The sequence below is a fragment of the Petromyzon marinus genome, chromosome 63 (assembly GCF_048934315.1).
Source record: "Petromyzon marinus isolate PM22_M1 ecotype Great Lakes invasive population chromosome 63, UKy_Petmar_22M1.pri1.0, whole genome shotgun sequence".
NCBI classification, from domain to species: Eukaryota; Metazoa; Chordata; class Hyperoartia; order Petromyzontiformes; family Petromyzontidae; genus Petromyzon; species Petromyzon marinus.
This window is the reverse complement of record NC_133729.1, coordinates 4,665,917-4,679,050: the sequence shown is the minus strand read 5'-3', so window position 1 is coordinate 4,679,050 and position 13,134 is coordinate 4,665,917. Positions and strand designations below refer to the sequence as shown.

At 46.1% G+C, this 13,134-nt stretch overlaps 1 protein-coding gene across 1 annotated transcript in view; it reads left to right on the top strand.

The window, feature by feature from the left end:
- The first annotated feature begins 9,927 nt into the window (after positions 1-9,927).
- Positions 9,928-13,134, top strand: part of LOC116956012 (myosin-7) — a 36,510-nt gene continuing 33,303 nt past the window's right edge. The window contains exons 1-3 of the mRNA XM_032977398.2: positions 9,928-9,978; positions 10,650-10,710; positions 11,862-12,057. Coding sequence (XP_032833289.1) covers positions 11,863-12,057 — 195 coding nt within the window. The 5' untranslated portion in view covers positions 9,928-9,978; positions 10,650-10,710; position 11,862. The remainder of the gene's footprint in view (positions 9,979-10,649; positions 10,711-11,861; positions 12,058-13,134) is intronic.

Sequence of the window (13,134 nt, the reverse complement as noted above, 5' to 3'; positions counted from 1 at the left end):
TAATTATCAATTGATGTACAGGCATCTCACAGCCACCGTGCAACCTCATGCCTACAACACTTTTTTTTTTATTCCAAAGCAGTCTCCCATACAATTGTAGTGGATCAGATGGCAGAGATCGGTATGGGAGAGAGACGTGTAATGAGTTGGTAACTGAGTGAGGTGGCAATGTGGACTGTAACTCTAACTCAAGCCATCTGGAGACAGCGGAGGAGTTTTCTGGAAAGTTCCAAAGATCTGGTCAATAAGGGATGAGATTGCAAAGGCAGTTCGCAACAACAGGGGTGAGGTAATCCGGAACGAGCCAATCGGATGATAGGTGGGTGATGTATGAGGGCGGCATTGGCACCATCAAGGTTTCAAACCGGGTATAGCCAAGAATGTTCCCACTGGCATAGCTAGTGGGGGGGGGGGGGGGGGGGGTGGGGTGGCTCGTGCCCCCCCAATGACCCGATCGAAATCCCTAATTTCGATCAGATTATTGGGGTTGATTAGTAATAAATCGGCATTTTGCGACCCCCACTGCCACTGTGTAGCATATTATTACGTGCCAGGGACTCTATGAGATGATAGGACAATAGTCTGAGTTCATAATTGGCAATAAGTAACGGCAAAGCAGTTATAAGTGACTCACAAAAATGTGTGCAGTTGCGTATACAGAGTCCACGACTTCCCTGAAGGCAAACACCTTCAGCGAGCGCGATGCCGATCACACAACACGGTTCGAATTCGACCCTCGATCGATGGCTGCTCCATCGCCACACACACGTCGAATAAAAAGCAAGGGACAAGTCCTTACTTACTTCCAACGCCTATAATTTTTCATTGCTGGAGGGGTTGCCCCCCCTACCTGAAAATCCTGGCTCCGCCATTGCATGTACCTGCTTTCAGAGGAAATTACTGAACAAAAACTTTTGCATTTAAAGGCTCACAATTGGAAATACCTCTGTCGGTTTTACTTCGAAACACCCAACCGACTGTGCCTGCCGTGGTGGACAATCGGCGTGCCGTCACACAAGCAACTTACTGGGCTCATCCATGCTTAGCTTCCGAGGGATTTCATGGCAATTTGGTTGCAGGCAATGCGTTTGACATGAGGGCTGAGGAGACAAAGGGAGACAAAGGCGTGGTGCTAACTAATATACCACTTGGCCATGGATCACATAGGTCTCTACTATAAAAACACAATGGGCTAGACGGATCATGTGTCAAGCAGCTGATATCTCAACACATACATTCCGTCCTTGTGGGTGGGGCAATAGGGTAGGGGAGCGGTCAGGGTTGGGATAAAGGGGGCCGTGAGGAATGGGGTTGGCAGGGGGAGAGGGGGGGCGTCAATAACTCGCGTTCCTCACCGCTGTCGCCACTCGCTCTGCCCTTTAACGGGAATTCGCTGTGACAATGGAGAGGGGCGTATTATATATTTAATTATAATAATATGAAAACGTTTCCAGTGTGGGGGGAGTGGTGAAGTGGAGGGACGACAGGGCATCCCGGGTGAGCAGAAAGTCAAGTATGGAACGGTGAGGGCTGCATGCGGCAGGTGAGGGATGGTGAGAGGTGTACAGGGGTGAGTAATGATTGGGAGTCGAGCTGTGAAGGGGGTTGTGGGGGGTGGTATGAACGATTTTAGGGGTGCGAAAATGATGAGGGATGTTGTGAAGTGTGCAAGGGAGTTAAGGGATGGTGAGCGAGATCTGGCACCCATCTCTTCAACACAAAGTCTGCATTCCCCATGCATTAGTCATACACTTTTATTACTATCCACCTGCTCCTCCCCTCCCTCCACATGTTCCGCCCTCTGTCTACCCTGCAGAGAACAATTGCCCACTCACGCAGCCCCTCTATTCACACACACAAACCATCATCCCTCACACAAAAACAACGATCCTCTATATAGCCCTAACCCACTGTTGGGGTAAGTACTGTTAGTGAGCACCTATGAAGGCCGGCGCGATAGACGAGAGGGTGGGTGACGAGCACCACGCCCGGCCGCCTTTGTCTCCCTCGTGGTGATGATTATACACCGCACCAGGTACTCATTTGGGGCTGAGTCGACATAGGGAAGACCCAGGACCGATTCAAATATTCGCCACTGCTATCGTGAGTCGGAATCAAAACTCGGGTCGCTGGGTTCGTAGCAAAACGCGCTAACCATTGCGTCCCACATACAGACACACAAGCACATCAAGAAGATAGACACACACAAAGGTAAAGATCCCCCATTATAGCCTACATTGAAGATTGAGCACATATGAATTCCAGCATTGTGCAGGAGGATGTTGTGTGGAAAGCACCATGCCCGGCCACCCTTGTCTCAACCTTGAGTTTATCTAGGGGAGGTCCAGTACCAGATCAGATACCACTCACCACTAATGTTAGCTGTGAATGGAAATTGAACTCTGGCCAACGGATTCACAGCTAAATAAACTGATCACTACACTACCACTCTTCATAACGTGCAGGGACAAAGACAGACCGCACAAGGCATGCAGGAGTTAAGCGACATGTCTCGGACCATGATCGTGAACACAAGGCAGATCTGAAACACGGTAGGACCAATACCTCGGCCGTGGCTGATCATTGTTTTAATGCGGTGGGTTCACACGAAATGTATTTTTCTAAGACGAAGGTACTTTGCAAACCCACTGGCTATCAACAAAAAATCGTTCATGAAGCCATCCACATATACAGACACAGACACAACTTCAATCGAGAAGATGGGTATAAACTGAGCAAGCATCGGAAGGACGTTATCAACCAGTTTAAGTCATAACTGGCTGTGATGTTCCCATCCTACCACTTTCCGATGTTAGTTGTTATTTTCGGTTAAATCTCCCACACTAAACATCCACCTCGCTCGCCGAGCTCGACATTGCTGCTCTCCGATCTTACATTAACATGCTAGTCTCTCACATTAACATAGCCACTTCCACACCCTCGTAGTGGAGGCCGCTCTCCGATCTTACATTAACATGCTAATCTCTCACATTAACATAGCCAACTCCACACCCACGTGGTGGCCGCTCTCCGATCTACATTAATATGCTAATCTTTCACATTAACATAGCCACCTCCACGCCTTCGTAGTGGAGGTCGCTCTCCTATCTTACATTAACATGCTAATCTCTCACATTAACATAGCCACCTCCACGCCCTCATAGTGGAGGCCGCTCTCCGATCTTACATTAACATGCGAATCTCTCACATTAACATAGCCACCTCCACACCCTCGTGGAGGTCACTCTCCAATCTTACATTAACACGCTAATCTCTCACATTAACATAGCCACCTCCACGCCCTCGTAGTAGAGGCCGCTCTCCGATCTGACATTAACATGCAAATCTCTCAAATTAACATAGCCACTTCTACACCCTCGTTGTGGAGGTCGCCCTCGAATCTTACATTTACATGCTAATTTCTCACATTAACATCACTAGCCCCGCACACTAAATTTATGACCCTTGGGATACATCCATTTTAAACCTTTAAAACAGTCTGCCTCAGCAGCTGTCCCCCTCTTTTTTTCTTCCTGATGACGAACGCTTGTGTTGCGATCGAAAGGTCGTAGTTTTTTGTTATTTTTTGTTCTTTTCTTAGAACCTATCTACGTGACTTTACCGAAAGACCCAAGACTACAGAATCAGAGCCCAATTTATACCAATCTAGACAATGAAAATAATCAACTCTTTACAATTACTGTGGTTATTTTCGTCCACAACTCCTACCGAAACAATAGCTAAATGTTACCAATTGATCGACTATCCTCATTGAAGCACACATGAATGGTGACAAAGAGTGCAGACTAATCAATTTTACTCACTCTAGGGCAATAGGGTAGGGAACTGATCAGCATCAGCCAAGACCTTCAGTCATTCGGCGAATATATAAGTAAAAGAAGCATAGCATGCCCCTGGTGTAGATAACAACCTCGATGCAGCGTTCATGGCCAAATATCTTCATAAAGCCATTAAGTAGTATAAACATAAGGTTCCTGATCGAGACTACCTTCACAACGAATTCCACATTCACATGGGACGGGTCTACACCAGTGCACTTGCACAACCCAAGAAGTAAATTGCTGTGACTATCCCACCTGATGATGGAGGCATGTGTTGCTTCCGAAACGTCGTGATTTGATTAACTTTATTTTGTATTTTTTACCTACGTGACTTTGCCGAAAGAACCAAAGAGTATGGATCATTGCAGTCACGAAAACTTCAAATCTAGAGTTGTGGGGACAGTTCTCTATCAGGTAGTCCTCATCTGCCTATTCACCAGATAAAGAACTGCACAGCTATCTGGTGTCATAGTCACCACCCGCATTTGCTGGGCGTTTTAATGAACGTTCTTATGCATATTACTGATAGTTCCCCTTATGGCTACATCAGTCTCCAACCTACCCATTTTGTCTGGTATCTCTCAACCACAGCTGAAGCACAACTTGTGGTCTGGCAGATGAGAATGCCATAATATCCCTGCACTCAGATCCCCTGCTTTGCCAAGGCATCTCTGACTGTCAAGATACTCCTAGTGTCAACAATGCTGGGTTAAAGGCTTTGTAACAGCATCTCGTGGTCTTGTGGCTCATGACAGTAGAATTATCACATCAAATGCTAAGTATAGGAAGGAGTTGGCCCAATTGGCGTGTTTATTTGTAGTGGCAGAACGCCTGGGACACAGATCACATTACTCCTCCACTACCCATAAGTCACGAGTGGATATGGGCAGCAGATATCCAAATTGTCTTGGGCCAGGCTGAACAAACTGGTGGCTATTGAAGTTTTCGATTATGTTAATGCACCATCTCGATTTGTGTGCCACCTCACATGTGACTGCAGAGCTGCCCATCAAATGCTGTCCACACTATTGAGGACTCTGTCGAAGTTAGTTATGGGAAGCCTCGGTAACCTTGAAGACTGTGCACGAGTGGTGCAAGTGTGGTTGACACGAAACGAAATGCTGCTTAATCCAGAAACATAGGAGGTTCTGCTGGTCGGTACTCAGGCTCGGGCAAAAAAATGTTAGAGGATCAGGTGAGGCGGTCGCAGACACCAGGATTGAGTATTCTACTCATTTAAAGAGCCTCAGCACCATACTCGACCAGAACTTCGTTTGATTACCACGTGCCAAATATAGTCAGGTCCTGCTATTTTCATATCAGGGCTCTATGACACATTCGACCACTATTAAGTCGTAACATAGCTAACATGGTGGCATGTAGCATAGTATCGACAAGGCTCGATTATTGCAACTCACTGCTCTACGGATGTCTGGAAAAAAAAAACATTAGCAAGCTGCAGCGTGTACAAAATTCTCTAGCACGTGTCGTGATGTGTACTGCAAGATCCGACCAGTGCTCGCCTGGATGCAACGGTTGCCGAACGAATACGTCATGAGGTCGCACTCATTACACACAAAGTGCTTGCCACAAATGAACCACAATATCTTGCTGATCTCGTCAAGGAGCATGAACCACCAAATGAACTCCGGTCATCCTCGCAGGGGCTTCTGGCAAGCCATTGAACAAAGACGGTCACTGCATCGCGCGCTTTCAGATGTGCTTCTGCAGCCGTCTGGAATGCTATTCCTTCGGATATTAGGAAGCCACTGAAGCTATGGACTTTGAAATATAGATTGAAAACGAATTTCTTTAGAACTACTTTATGTGCTTAGTGTGTTGTTCTTCCCCCGCACCTCCGATTAGCACTGTTGGCTACGTATGGTGCAAAAGAAGTTCAACATACATAGGTACAAAGATTAAAAGACAGAATGAGAAGGCAGATTGATCTAGATGAAGTAGTGATCAAGTGGCTGAGTGGCTTGGATATTCACTTTTAATCGCAAACACAATACAAAGAAGATGGGCTCCATGTTCTCTCCCTCGATTGTTATTACCTAAAACCTACTAAAATAACACTTTTAAACACAATTAAGATATTTAAACAACACGTAAATATGAAAAATAATACTATCTGTAAGTATTTTAAACTTCTTTCGCACTGTATATAGTCAACCATGATAATCGAAGCTGCGGGGTGAAGGACAACAAACTAAACACACAGAGCAGTTATATAGACATTAGTTTTTAATCGAGATGATTTAACAGTGCATAGCTCCAGGGGCTTCTTAATATAGGAAGAGTGTTCCAGACGGCCGCAGAAGCGCATCTGAAAACGCGAGATCCAGTGGCCGTCTTTGTTAGATGGTGAGCCAAAAGCTGCCGCGACATTGATGACCAGAGTTCTCGTGAAGGTCTTGACACGTAATTAGGTCGTTAGAAACAAACATTTTACACTGCAATGTACTCACCAGAAATTGCGGCGCACGTCGCGGTGAGGTGTTGCTGCAGCGAGCTTGCTGAGGGGGCGGAGGGGTTACTGGGAGGGTGAAGGAAGGGCAGCAGCTTGGCTTGTAAACAAGTGGTGACGTTACACAATGCGGCGGGCAGGCAAACGGCCTGCAACCGGACAAAATATACAGTGAGGGAAAAAAGTATTTGCTCCCCTGCTGATTTTGTACGTTTGCCCACTGACAAAGAAATGATCAGTCTATAATTTTAACGGTAGGTTTATTTGAACAGTGAGAGACAGAATAACAACAACAAAATCCAGAAAAACGCATGTCAAAAATGTTATAAATTGATTTGCATTTTAATGAGGGAAATAAGTATTTGACCCCTCTGCAAAACATGACTTAGTACTTGGTGGCAAAACCCTTGTTGGCAATCACAGAGGTCAGACGTTTCTTGTAGCTGGCCACCAGGTTTGCACACATCTCAGGAGGGATTTTGTCCCACGCCTCTTTGCAGATCTTCTCCAAGTCATTCAGGTTTTGAGGCTGACGTTTGGCAACTCGAACCTTCAGCTCCCTCCACAGATTTTCTATGGGATTAAGGTCTGGAGACTGGCTAGGCCACTCCAGGACCTTAATGTGCTTCTTCTTGAGCCACTCCTATGTTGCCTTGGCTGTGTGTTTTCGGTCATTGCCATGCTGGAATACCCATCCACGACCCATTTTCAATGCCCTGGCTGAGGGAAGGAGGTTCTCACCCAAGATTTGACGGTACATGGCCCCGTCCATCGTCCCTTTGATGCGGTGAAGTTGTCCTGTCCCTTTAGCAGAAAAACGCCCCCAAAGCATAATGTTTCCACCTCCATGTTTGACAGTGGGGATGGTGTTCTTGGGGTCATAGGCAGCATTCCTCCTCCTCCTCCAAACACGGCGAATTGAGTTGGTGCCAAAGAGCTCCATTTTGGTCTCATCTGACCACAACACTTTCACCCAGTTGTCCTCTGAATCATTCAGATGTTCATTGGTAAACTTCAAACGGGCATGTATATGTGCATTCTTGAGCAGGGGGACCTTGCGGGCACTGCAGGATTTCAGTCCTTCACGGCGAAGTGTGTTACCAATTGTTTTCTTGGTGACTATGGTCCCAGCTGCCTTGAGATGATTGACAAGATCCTCCCGTGTAGTTCTGGGCTGATTCCTCACCGTTCTCATGATCATTGCAACTCCACGAGGTGAGATCTTGCATGGAGCCCCAGGCCGAGGGAGATTGACAGTTCTTTTGTGTTTCTTCCATTTGCGAATAATCGCACCAACTGTTGTCACCTTCTCACCAAGCTGTTTGACAATGGTCTTGTAGCCCATTCCAGCCTTGTGTAGGTCTACAATGTTGTCCCTGACATCCTTGGAGAGCTCTTTGGTCTTGGCCATGGTGGAGAGTTTGGAATCTGATTGATTGATTGCTTCTGTGGACAGGTGTCTTTTATACAGGTAACAAGCTGAGATTAGGAACACTCCCTTTAAGAGCGTGCTCCTAATATCAGCTCGTTACCTGTATAAAAGACACCTGGGAGCCAGAAATCTTTCTGATTGAGAGGGGGTCAAATACTTATTTCCCTCATTAAAATTCAAATCAATTCATAACATTTTTGACATGCGTTTTTCTGGATTTTGTTGTTGTTATTCTGTCTCTCACTTTTCAAATAAACCTACCATTAAAATTATAGACTGATCATTTCTTTGTCAGTGGGCAAACGTACAAAATCAGCAGGGGATCAAATACTTTTTTTCCTTACTGTACGTGCACGGACAAACGACAACGTACATTTACTACAAGTTATTTGTTTTGGGGTTTTCTTTCCCAAAAAATATAATTTACTTATAAAAATAATTATAACGAAAACAGTGTTCATGACCAACATATTAACGAATCATCTTAAATCGAACGTAAATCAAGGTAGAGTACATCTGAATTTGAGCGTTGACAGCACGGTCCCCTTCACCTGATGAAGGCCACTTGTGTTGTGGCCGAAACGTCGTGATTTTTGTTGTTTTATTTTTTACCTACGTGACTTTACCGAATAGAACCAAAGAGTATGGATCCTTGCAGTCACGAAAGCTTCAAATCTAGAACAGCTAAATGTCATTACTTTCAGGTTGTGCTTTAAATGTGTATGATGCTTGAAGTGTACTGTCATCTGCAAATGAGTGGATCACACTGTGGGTTATTAATAAACAGAAAAACACATATATAGTTGGAAACTAAACAAAGAATTGTAGGAATGTCAAGATACATTCTGAAAGTATCAGACTGGGTACCTTCAACTTAATGAATATTGTATATTAAACTCTCAAAAAGTTACCAATGTCAAAGTAGATTCAACATTATAGTAGCTTGGCAGGTAGTGCACGATGCTAGACATTATTTTTTTCAGAAATGTCAAGGGCTATGATGATAGCCTCCAAAATGTTCAAGATTGAGCTCCAAATATGATCATGTTCATATGATATGGTGAAATACATTTTTATTGTAACACAGCTGCTGCTGCTGCTGATGATGATAAAAATGGTTCTTGTACTGCTGCTTGTGTTATTTTTGCTGCTAACGCTGCTGATGATGACGTTGATGATGCTGCTGATGCTTTTATGGACGATTATGACAATGATTGATGCTGCTTCTGATGATGATTATGATGATGCAAAAGCTCCCTCCCCACAGCCCACGCACACAGATTGGGTGTCTGCTTCCCGCCCCCCTCACTCAGGCCGTCCGCATCATGAATCTTATTTTAAATTAATCACCAATCATTCTCTCCCAGGAGGGCATAGGGGTTGACAGAAGAGGTGACAGGAGCTCAGCAGGAGGAGGTTGAGGGACAGGGGTGGACCCCTCATGAAACACGAAGCCAGGCCACGATGCCAACCAAAAGTGATTTGCTTCACATTTCAAATGCTGCGCCAAGTGCCAGAGATAAACCGCTCACAAGCTCATCGGCTAACATATGGCAGGAGGAACTTCCATGCATCCATACATACATCTGTTTGTCGATTCTCCCCTCTTGCCCTCTATCCATCCACCCCTGCGTCCGTCCATTCTCTCTTCCCTTCCCACTCGTAACCTCCGCTGTTAGGAGTAGAGGTTAAGATCACTGCCGTAATAGAGAGGAGTCGAATTGCCGAGAACAACTCCTGTCCCGCACCCCGCGAATACCACCACCCCCCACCACCACCAAAAAACGCACCCTGTCCTCCCACCGCCCAACCCCCAGCCCCCCCAAATAAGTCAATAGAGACAAAGAAAAACCACGCTGACTCCTTGATCTCTACCACCCCCTGGCGACAGTAATCAGAGAGGGGGCATTGCGAGGGGGCATGAGGGCACTGGGGAGGTGCGTTTGGAGAGAGCATTGCGAGCAGGGGGCACGAGGGAGCAGCATTAGGAGGGGGGGGGGCATTTGGAGGAGGGCACAAGGCAGGGGGAGCAATTGGAGGAGGCAATTGGGGTGGAAGCATCGTGAAGAGGGCACAGGGGAGGGGGAAGGGGGAATTGGGGGGTGGACCCTGGGGATGAGGTTACGGGGGGGGGGGGGGGGTAATTGGGAGAGAGGACGGGTGGGGGACTGGGTATTGTGCTTAAAAGCCGTGCCCACAGGGTGGTTCACACACTCCCTACCCTCTGTTTCTGGGTGAGTGTGAGCGAGTGTCGAGTGTGCGTGTAAGGTGAATGTCATCTTTGTCAGTCAGCCCGTAAACACCTGGGTCTGTCCTGTGACCTCTTGCCAGGGAGCCTTCGACACTTCACGTGGCCTCAGAGTGCACCGAGATTGGCACAAGTGTTGTGATGTCACCGCCAAATAAGTGCGAGTGGCATCTGTAGTTGATGAAGCTGGAGTGTGTGTGGGTGTGACTGTGGGTGAGTGTGGGCTGAGTTTATGGTGTGTCAGGTGAGTGCAACGTGAGTTTAACAGCGAGTGCAGTAAATGTAATGGAAAGATGAGTCTGTGGAGAATCTGGTGTGTGGTGGTGAGGGCGAGTTAGTGGTGAGTGTGATGTAAAGGGTGAGTTAGCTGTGTGTGTGGAGGGGTGAGTTAGTGGTGAGTGTCGTCTGTGATGGAACGATGAATTAGTGGTTTGTATGTGAGATGGATAGTGTAATAGGTGCGCGCTAACAGAAATTTCCACATGTCCGTATGGCCATATGGTATTTCTGTATCTATGTGTATGTGCGTATATATTTGTATGTTTTTATATGTATCATCGCGTGGCCATGAGTGATGGCGACGGTTGGGGGAGACCTTCATCCAGTTGTGGATCGAGCATGACTGATAATGATGTGCGCGTGTGTCCGTGTGCGCAGGCTGTACTTGCCGCCTGCCTCTTGTTGCACATCACCTGTGACCTCGTCACCAAGCAGGAAGGTAAGACCGGCCAGTGCTATTCTCGGACCAGGGTTGATTCTCACGCTCACGCTCCCTGCTTCACAATCGCCACTAAGTCTAACGATGATATTGCGATGCTGCTGATATTGATCATGCCGATGGTCGTAGACCCGATGATGCTTTTGTATTTCTTAAAATATTTCACGTATAAATGTACCCCGTTGGATGGAATTTATTGGTTGCAAGGGTGTACAGGGGTGCGCATTGTTGGACAGATATTGGTGATGATGCTGCCGCTGCTAGTAATTATTTTAATAACGCTGTTAATGTTGATGATTTTGCTGCTGATAATTTGCTTTTAATATAGTGCCCTTCATGTAGAGGCATCTCAAGACGCTCATAATAACCTTGTTGGTTAATAGTCTGTTGCTATTCCTGCTCTGCGGTTGCTCCTGCTCTGGTGCTGCAGCTGTTAACAATGCTGCTGCGTGTAGACATAACTGACAATAATGTATAACACTTTGTCAATCCAAGCCGTATCGGTTATGGGGGTTGTGTGACTATTGCTTCACGCTGGTCAACGCCAGTTGGCAAAGTGGTGGGGAAGAGCCTCAGGATCGGTTCAGATATCACGCGCCACTGTTGCAGCCGTGGCAGGGAATCGAACTTGGTTCCAGAGCACAATGCGCACACCACTGCATCACCGCTCTGTCCAATGCTGATTTTTAAGCTGTTTACAATGATGATGACGATAAGTCTGCTGCTGCCGATAATGGTGATTACGATGATGGTCATAATGCATCTGCTGCTGATGATTACGATGCCAATGCTGATCATGCTCATGACGACACTGATGCTTTTACTTATGAAACTGCTGCTTATTATGATACTGATGGAGCTTATGAGCGTGATGTATCTGCTTTAAATGATGCTTCTGCTTTTGATGATGCTTCTGCTTTTGATGACGCTTCTGCTTTTGATGATGCTTCTGCTGATGGCGATACTGCAGCATATTGTTACAATTGCAATTTAGCTGATTTTGATCATGCGTCTGCTGCTGATGATTATGTTGCTGATAGTGATGCTCATAATGCTGCTGATTGCAATACTTAAGCTTATAATGCTGGTTATGATAGAAAATGCTGCTGCTGCTTATGATAATGCGGCTGATGATGCTGCACACCCTCAAGGATGGCTGACTTGTCGGAGTTTGGGGAGGCGGCGCCCTTCCTGCGCAAGTCGGATATTGAGCGTCTGGAGGCACAGACGCGGCCCTTCGACATGAAGAAGAACGTCTACGTCAATCACCCCAAGTGCGAGTTCATCAAGGCCCTCGTGCAGAGCGTGGAGGGCGGCAAGTACACAGTGGAGACGGCAGAGGGCCAAGTGAGCTGCGCACACGCGCATGGACACACACACACCCATAGATGACGTCCACAAAAGCTCATACAAAGATTCCCCGTAAAGCCTTAAAAGAGGCAAGTGCTGTTAAGGAGCACCTATGAAGGCCGGCACGGTGGCTCGCACTACACCTCAACCACCTTTGTCTCCCCAGTGCTGATGGTTACACAACGCACCAGATGTCTACACACACTCAGACAAACACTTGGGTACATGCGTAGATGCATACATACTATATATAGATACAAGCGTTGATGCATAGCCAGGGACAAGTTAACTCTCATCAATTCACGTCATACACCCAACCCTAATTATTCTGACCCTCTATTTTAATTCAGAACATTCTGACTTAAGAGAAGGAGAAACAATTGTAACAACACTTTACCCCTACAATACTGCCGGACCAATGTCTAAAAATAGGTGGCAATGCTCTTATCACAGGGGCGGAGCCAGGGGGTGACAGGGTAGACAATTGTCACCCACGAAAAAAAATAAAAAATCGAAAATCTGAAACATTCTGCGTGTAAGTGTACAACACTCGGTCTGGCGGACTCCGTGCAACTGCATTGTCAGAGTGTGTCGCCAACCGATGGCGTCTAGTTCAACAGCCTGACTCTCTAAACATTCTTGAAATTAAAATTTGTTGAATGTCACCCCGGGCTGAAAATCCTGGCTCCGCACCTGTCTTAGCACCTCCAATACCAAATCTGTTTCTTATCTTATCTTCTTACTTTATATTTATAGAATGCCTTAGCTCAGGGTGCGTTTCATTTGTCAAAACGTTCCACCTCAATACCCATTGATTTTAAATTGGCACGTGTTTGTTCTTTACATAAATTAAAATAACCCATCCAATTACTGGTCCATCTCTAACCTCTGTATGTTGTCTAAACCTGGTTCAGAAACAGTTAATCAACGGTCTAGTGTTATGGAAAACTTAATTTCGATCTATGTTTAGACCCAAGTGTATTCCAACATATATGTATACACACCTTGATAATAGGAACATCTGCTCAACAATCTTCATAGCCTTGGTTAAGACATACAATTCATCATCACATC